Source organism: Pinus tabuliformis, chromosome 3_1 (genome assembly GCF_031772625.1).
Source record: "Pinus tabuliformis cultivar Carrire ecotype Pingquan chromosome 3_1, CPIR1, whole genome shotgun sequence".
NCBI lineage: Eukaryota > Viridiplantae > Streptophyta > Pinopsida > Pinales > Pinaceae > Pinus > Pinus tabuliformis.
The window spans coordinates 996,929,035-996,937,886 of record NC_142301.1 but is presented as its reverse complement, the minus strand read 5'-3'; the positions used below and the strand labels follow the sequence as shown (position 1 = coordinate 996,937,886).

The 8,852-nt window shown below is 36.5% G+C and overlaps 1 protein-coding gene across 1 annotated transcript; it reads right to left on the bottom strand.

Annotated features, from left to right (window-relative positions):
* Positions 1–2,281: 2,281 nt before the first annotated feature.
* Positions 2,282–4,253, bottom strand: LOC149191239 (zeatin O-glucosyltransferase-like). The gene has a single exon (XM_089413552.1). The coding sequence runs from the start codon at positions 3,960–3,962 to the stop codon at positions 2,487–2,489; it is 1,476 nt and encodes a 491-aa protein (XP_089269678.1). The 5' UTR covers positions 3,963–4,253; the 3' UTR covers positions 2,282–2,486.
* Between the last annotated feature and the right edge of the window lie 4,599 nt (positions 4,254–8,852).

The following is an 8,852-nucleotide window of genomic DNA, read 5'->3' as shown; positions in this document are numbered from 1 at the left end:
AAGCTTTTCTAATCATGGTGGTATCAGAGTTGAAGTCCTAAATTGATACGATAGCATAATCCCTAGCTCTAGTACTCACACTACTAGCAGTTTTGGTGTCACTCCTTATGAGCCTTGTTTGTTTTGTAGTTTGATTGCTTATAGTAATTGCAAGTCTCACTGCTACTGTGGGATACCAAATATTAGTCCCTTTTGGTTTGTGGTTGTTATTTCCATAATAATTCTAACTCTTAATAGTACCACAACATTTCATTATGTTGGGGTTATATTCCATATTAACAGCCTCCTATATCCATTTTTTTATATAGAAGCTTTTGAAAACATGGAGAGTTCAAATTTTATCTGAATTTTAGATTGAGTTACTGGATATTCCCTTCCTACATGAAGGGTAAAAAGCTGGTAAATAGAAAAATCGAAGTCCTTGTTTCCATAAACTTGTTTGTAACCAAAAAATGGATAAGAAAGGTAGGGATTAATGTGGAACATAACTCTACCATGGTGATGCATTATTGGTGTGTGGATCTGATAAGTTATTTGAGACATATATAAATTATTTTGTATTCATTTAAAAATAGGGGTTGCATGACTAAAAATGATTATGCCATTATGTGTCAAGCATTTTTTTTAAATCAATGCCTATATATGCAATTTCAAGGACTACCATAACTCCTCATGTAATTTTTTAAAGGGTGCTAGGTAAATGGAGGAGCACCTGTCTTAAGCAGGAGGTTGGTCGCCGATCCCACTATGCCCTAGTATGAGTTAAATACTTTTTATATTAATTTATTTCAATGGTGAGATATTTTTTTAGATTCATTATTTTATATTGTCTCTAAAGGGACAAAATTGATATTATATTGCCTTTAAATATAATGTTTTATTGTCTCTAGAGAGACAGTAATTGGGATTAAAGACATTTTGCCTCTATGGAGACAATATGTCTTTGATCTAAACTATTGTAACTGGAGAGACAAAAATGAATTTGTCTCCTATAAGACAATAATGCTTGTGTTATACACTGTCTTTATAGCAACAATTTTTTAATACAATATTTTAAGACAATAGCTTGAAGACAATAGACAAATTTTTTTGTCAATAAATTAAGACAATTTAACCAAAAATTATCTCAAATATTATCTTAAAACCCTATATATATTGTAGTGTTTCGAATCAATTTTTCATAAAATTCATAATTAATTTTGATAGTTTATGTGTGAATATTCTTTATTATATCTTGTTCATGTACTAATATTCCTTAAATATCTTGTTAAAGTTGAATTTTAATATAAATTGTTCATATGCTAATATAATATTCCTTATTTTAAGAAAGTGAAATTTATATAACAACTTATTTTTTTATATAAATAAATTAAATGATAAAAACCATTCCTAAATAAACAAACCTATAAATATCTGCGAGCTGCCTTTGCAATTAGCGCTTGCCAACTGCCCTTGCAATGAGCACACATATTTAGGTACTCTGCTAGTCAGATCCCCGACGCAACAACTATATACCGCAGCAGCACATTAAATATTATTTTTTAAACTTAAATCTCACTTTATTAATATTAAAACTGAATTTTAAATGTGAGGATTTTGGATCATCATTGATATCCCATTGCCATGATGGTCTCTCATAGTGGGGATCCATAATCTATTTTGATTTTAGATTTCATTTGAGAATCTTCAAATAATAATGCAAATTTTAAACATGAAATGAAATTCGGTTTACTTACAATATTAAATTCAGTGAACTTTAGATTTTGGGTAGGAAATGACAAGTAAATTAGTAATAAGCATGCATATTCGTTAGTTTTCTTTGGGGGTTTGTATTGTTGTGAAAGATGAACACCAAAGGTTTATAATTTTGAAACCTAACTCATCGTCATAAAAATCACTATCAAAATATTTATTATCCGTTTAATTTATAAGACCGCTGGTGAAATTATATCCATTATATTTCAGTTATTATATCAAAATATTTATTATCCATTTAATTTATAAGACCGCTGGTGAAATTATATCCATTATATTTCAGTTATTATAGCGATGAGAAGTAGAGTAAGTTGAGCCAAAATAAAACGTAGTTATTCGAGGGTTTGATTCATGGACAGGCTGGATGCAATCTCTTAAAATAAATGAATAAATTCAACCTAATCAACCAGTAGTTAACGTAATTAACTAGTACCTATGTTTTGAAATATATATTTATTTGCAAAGCTTACATGGTTTAAGGATTAGTGAAGACCGTGGAAATGGCTATCCCTTTCTTTGGTTAAATACATTTTTTGATAGATAATTTTTCTTTCAACTCTCGAAAATAAAATTTTATTTAAATCATTGACTTCATTCCCTGAGTGAGAGTATGAACTGACATCCGCCATGATTCTCATACATCATAAACCATAACGGAATGAATAAATTGAAGCCCACGAGCTATCTCAAGGCATAAAATATTGGAGGCTTCAAACCGTGGCAGGCCTTCACTAGCTTTCACTGTCGGCCGAAATGAGAGTTGAATCTCGTTCGTTGAGTATTGATGTAAAATGATCGACAAACGACTCCACCTCATTCCATGACGACCCGCCCTCTGCGACGGCATTTCGAGCAGCATCTCTGAGTTCCTTCACTCTCCTTCTCATTTCCTTTGCCTCTTCATCATTCCCCATCACTCGTCTGATCGCTTTCTCAACCTCCTCCGCTGTGACTAACTCATTCTCGTCTGCCTTCGTCCACTTCTTCACTTCCACGCCCACCTTCAACTCCCTGGCCACCAGTATCGAGTTGGCGAATTGGTCGGAATGTAGAGGCCAAGCCACCATGGGAACACCAGCGCTGATGCTTTCCAACGTCGAGTTCCACCCGCAGTGCGTTACGAAACCTCCGGTTGACTCATGTGATAAAACATCTAGTTGGGGCGCCCAGTTTCTCGCTAGGAAGCCGCGTCCTCCGATTCGGCCCTCATACCCTTCCGGAAGCAGCTCACTCGTACAGTCCATCTTCGCTTCATCCAACGCTGTGAAACGAGGGATATCTGCAACCCTCACTACCCAAAGGAAGGGCTGTTGGCTCGCCTCCAACCCTCGAGCCAAATTCTGAATTTGTTGCTGCGATAGAGAACAAGTTGTGCCAAAAGAAACGTAAACAACTGAAGACGGAGCTTGGTCATCCAGCCATCTCAAGCAACTTCTGACATCTGAATTACCCTTCTCAGCCGTCCGACTCCAAATTGATTGAGGAAGAAGAGGACCGACGGCCCACAGAGGCTTCTCACCATAACGCTCTCGCCGTATTCCCTGTAAGTCTTCCATGAATCGAGATTCCAGAGCGCGAAAACTGTTCACGAGATTTCCTGCCGCCAATGCTAGACTTTCTGCTCGGTGGCGAGACATGAAATTAATAAAACTTTGAGGGAAGCACCGTTTGAGTGATACAACGCATTCTGGAATTCCAGTCCCCTTCTCCCTTACGGCGGAATAATAGGCGTTGACGCAAGAGAAATGATAGGCAGGGGCTTCATATTTGGACGCCACATTTTGAACCCATCCGAGCAATGAATCATGAACAATCACAACTCTATTGGAACTGGACAAGCAGAGGCTCTGTATCAGACGATCGAAAGGCTCCCGGAGATCTTCCGAAGCTTCGAAGAGAGGAATAAAATGCACGGGAAATACATGGTCCTTATTTTCACGATTTGGCTGCAAATCTGAGAAGGAGGGCATGGGCAATTCGTGGAAACGAATGGCGAAGTGATCAGGATTCCATCCCTGAACGCGATGCCGAGCTTGTTGAATGTGAGTACAAGTGGCGACATAGAGGACATCTAATCCTCGTGCAGCGATTGCCCTCGAAAAATGAAGCAATTGATTGAGGTGTCCCTGGGCGGGAAATGGCACCACCACCACCTGTATCGCCGGTGTTCTTGCGTCTAACGGAGTCCCTGAATCAGTGGAATCCATGGTTTGTGGGAGACGAAGAAATTCTAGTACTTTACAAGAAACTGTGTTTCTTTATAAAGCGAAAGCTTGTACAATTTGAGGTCGTGCTTGCGCTAGGGATCGCGTTATTATCCTGCGATGCACAAGGACCATTCAACTTAGCTTTCCTAAATCCTCACGGCAAGTCCACCCCGGTCCAATGTAGTCCTCTTAAGATTCCATACTCTTCCGAATCCAGAATGGAGAATCGGCTGTCCGCACTGGCACGCATTATTCAGTGGCATTGATGCATCATTTTCAATTATCCACCCATGCCAGGGCACGAGGACTGTGTCAGTGGCCCAGGCCAGTGCACGTGGCCCTATACACTTTTGGAAATTCAGACTAGTATCTTGGTATTTTTTGGAATCATGTTTAGTGTTGCGGTGTCTTTTGTCATTCTCCCAAAGCAAGGGTGGACCCGCTCACCTTTTTTGAAGAAAGAGTTAGAGGTCGATCGCTAACAAACACATTTGATCTTGAGCTTATGGTTGTCAGCATTGTTGCAGTTGTCATATACGATAAACTATCAATTGCTTTTGAAAGGGAAATAAGAACGTGGTAAGAAAAGGTGTTGTCTTCTTTTCTCGCTATATTTCTTGGAAATGTAAAATGATGCCAAAGTCATAATTTTGATAGACTCGTTCATGTCTTTTCAGAATAGGATGCCAAAACTATGATAATAAAGCATATGGTATTTAAATATAGTTACATTTTATGTTATTTTTGGTTATTAATGGATCTTTCCTATTACGAAAAAAATATAGGAGGTACCCAGCTAAAGCTAACTGTAGCTAACTCTGGACTGGGATAAGGTTGAAATATTTTTTGTTTTTTTGTTCGGTGGACTGGGATAAGGTTGAAATATTTTTTGTTTTTTGTTTTTTTGTGATAGAATAGTTCGTGTCTTTTCAGAATAGCATGTGAAAACTATGATGATAAAGTATATGGTATTTAAATATAGTTATATTTTATTTTATTTTTGGTTATTAATGGATCTTTCTTATTATGAAAAATATAGTAGGTAGAAATGATTAAAACATGTTCTTGGTAAGAGTGTGAATTAAAAATGAAATATTTAAATGAAGTTTAAAGGATTTTCTTTTATTTTGAGCGTGATTGCTTTTACCAAGTTAACTATGAAGTGGGATAGGGTTTATCCAAATATCTTGTGGATGACAATGTTTAGGAAGCCTTCATGTGTTCTCTAAGGCTTTTAAGTTTTCAAAAGTTTTTGGGCGGAAAGCTTTGAGAAAGTAGAGGATTGACCTCGTTTTGGTTTGTTGGGTTATGGATGAATTTTAGAGATTTAAAGACATAAGATTTTTTTCTTAGCCCCTAGTCACATGGTCATTGGGAGTTTTGACCCAGAGTTAGCAAATGAAGGGGACAATGGGGCACTTCAACCATCAATATTGAAACATCAATCGATTTGGTAGGATACTGTGAGTTCATTGAGTTACATCAAAATGTAACTTGTGGACGGCAACAAAACCTGACATGTTTGTCAGTTGACAAAATCAATTATGCCCTGTGTCATTTATCATTAGTAGATCACATAGGAAGTAGTGACCATGAGTGTTAGAAATTTGGGGTTCAAGGCCTTTGGCCATAGCCCCTAGCCGGACCAATAAGGGGGTTCTAACCAAAAGGTTAGTAAGGAAGCACTTAGCCTGGGATGACAAATATTGAGATATTGGGGTATTAGGACTCAAATGTTAGAAAAATTCTCGACTAACACCTACAACAAACTCTTAATACTAAGAAACCTAATATATCCATCAATTGAAGGAGAACACTATGCCTATTATTGTTAATATTAGATCGGGAGAAATGGTGTTAAGCAGAGCTCTTGTGCACATAATTCCTCCTAGTGGGTCAGTGACCTCATACACAAAGTGTTAGCAGATAGAGGGAGGATCCCTATCAATGGGTGGTCAGTTGTTGATGTATTAGGATGTTAAGTGTTAGATGTTAGGAGTACACCCATTACTTCCTCATTGTAATTCACCTGATACCAATAGAATCCAACAAGCCCATCAAATTATGGAAACACAAGTCTAGCAGTGGACGAGCGACTATTAGATTAGAGAGAAATCTCGGAGAGATGATGTGGGACAGGCCTTGATGATGATGTGGCATAGAGATAGGTCTTAGTGACATGGAACATTGATGTGACGATGATGTGGAAAGATGACATGGGATTTAGATGATGAGAGGTTGAATATCATGTGTAACAATTTTAGGAAGTTTGGGCTTCCGTATTGAGCCTACCCCCTAATACTAACAAAACATGGAATTTGTGTTAGTTAATGGAGCTCGTGTTCCATTAATTGATAAAGGTATCTCAACATATCAAGATGTTAGGGGTTGAATATTGGACAAAATAAGAGTGAATTCAAATACATCTTAGGGCTAATGGGGGCCCAATAACATGATAGAAAAAGAACTCGATAAGTTTGTCAAGGCATGGAGGTTGACATAAAGGCCAAGATCCATCAACTGAGAATCCAATATTGGGTCTCGGAGAAATGGAATAATGAAGTTTGCACGGTAAAAATTTGCCTCACGGTTAGTAGCCAATATGTGAGGCATAACGCGAGGTTAATGGACGTGGGAAAGTGAGATGGTACCATCTGACAATACGAAAGTGTTGATGTTCCCCTTGAAGGGTAAATCTTTAAATGGTAAAAACTTGTTGTCTTGAACTCATATTTGGATTAAATATCATTGGAAAGATTTTAACAAGAGAAAGATAATTGTGGTGTTGGAAATAAGTTTTAACGTGGTTGAAAGAAGAGGAATTTTGATTAGCCCACTTTCTTAATTTAACCTAGGATGTCGAGCATAGATACCTCACAAACTTAATTAAGTTGTAAGGGGTTGGGTATGTGGTAGATGGTATGATAGCTAAGGCTCAAAACATGGATTAAATAAGATCTAAAGGTATAAAATTATCATACGTAAATTGGGAAGCTGTAATGAAACTGATATAGTATGAGGGTTGAGTTCAAGCAGTATGCCTAAAATGCAAGAAATGGATCATCAAAATGATTTTGGAGTGAGGTAGAGAAAATTCCTAGTTATGTTTTGTAGTTTGGGTACTCCCTAGATTTAACCTTGGATAAAAGGTTTTTTTCCTTTATGTGGAGAAATTGCATGAAACGAGTTTCCTCTCGAAAGATATTCCTGTTTTGGAAATGGTTCTTGAGGAAGATTGTTTCAGGGAGTGTGGACTCCTGTGAACCATCTTAATCTTGAAATTAGCAAGAAAAATTAAAGGTTGAAAATTGTAAGGAATGAACTTGCATATATACTAGATGTGTATGGATATGTGTCTATGTAGGATTAAGGATGCCATTGGAAGTGATTTTAGAAGTACAATGGTAGAAGACATATTGTCAAGATTTGAAGTAATGGTTTAACCAAGGATGGAATGGATTGCTAAGGTATAATTGTTCCATCATTTACACATATGTGTGCCACATGGGTATGCCATGTCAATTTACAAGCTCTCCCATCAATTCGATTTCTAACAAACCTTTCACATTAATGTGCTCCCATTACTTGACAAACTTGTCAAGTTTTGTTAACACTAGGTTTTGTGATGATGATTCCTCAATGAAAGCACCTAATGCCAATCTTCTGATAACTAAAAATGGATGTCGATTGACAGAAATATCCCCATCAACTGAAAAATAGTGTGGATTTTTTAGTATTGGGGATTATTCGAGGGTTGTTATCCCAAACTCCTCAAATTCAACCTCCTGATGCCCAATACAGTGATAGTTGACGAAATGTTTTTCCTTTCAATGAATAGATAGTTTGGGAAACATTAATATTAGGTAATTGTATGTGGGTAACATAATGTAATACCTAATATCCCAATGCTCCAATATTCGTTTACCCAATGCTAAGCTCTCTTCTAGCCAAGGTTTCGATCATATCCCCCCTTGTTGGAAATCTGGCTAGTGGCTAGGGCCAAAGACCTTAAACCCTAATTTCCAAAAAAAAAAATATGTTGTCGACCCCTCAACTAACTGACAATGAATGACAATATATGAAACTATATTCATCAATCAACATATATGTTAGTTTCTATCAATATCAAGGAGTCAAGATCATGATTATATAATGATTCCTCTAATTCACTAGGTCCTAATAGCTTGTCACTCTATGTTCAATAACCCAATTTCCCGATAGTTTCTTTCCTAATGGTTGTTGGTCACAAATCTCGATATCCTTATGACCATGGGGCTATCTCATTGTATGAAACTAACTATATCAAATTTTGTAGCGACCCATTCTAGTCAAGGACTTCCAAGGCCCATGATAGCATTTAGAGTTTGCAAACTCCCTAATTTTGATAGGTAAGGTTTCTCTTCTTGCATGAAGAATGTGAATTTTGCATAGGTATTAAAATCCATAGCATTTCCCTTATTGTCTTAGAAATTTTGTTCTTTACATGCTAAGGTTCATTCTCACATACTAGTACAGATCTAACCTTTTGGTCTAAGACCCACTAGGATTCTCTAGCCTTTCTCTCATGATCTTTTTTTTAAAATGATATAAGTTAATACCCATCCATACTACAACAAGTATAAATTATTTAAGGAACTCATTCTACATCACAAACTAAATATTATAAGGGTTATAACCAATAACCAAACATCATTCTAAAAGGCTTACTTCATCATTGATTTGACAATCAAGATTCCATTAGAAAAACTATTTATAAAACTTGAGGCATATGTATATATTTATATTAATATTCAATTCCAAAAAAGAATTACACTTATCTGAATTATTTGTAAGCTTCACATGAGGTTCAATAGAATTTGAATCAGGATAGAGTATATGAAGGCTATTCTC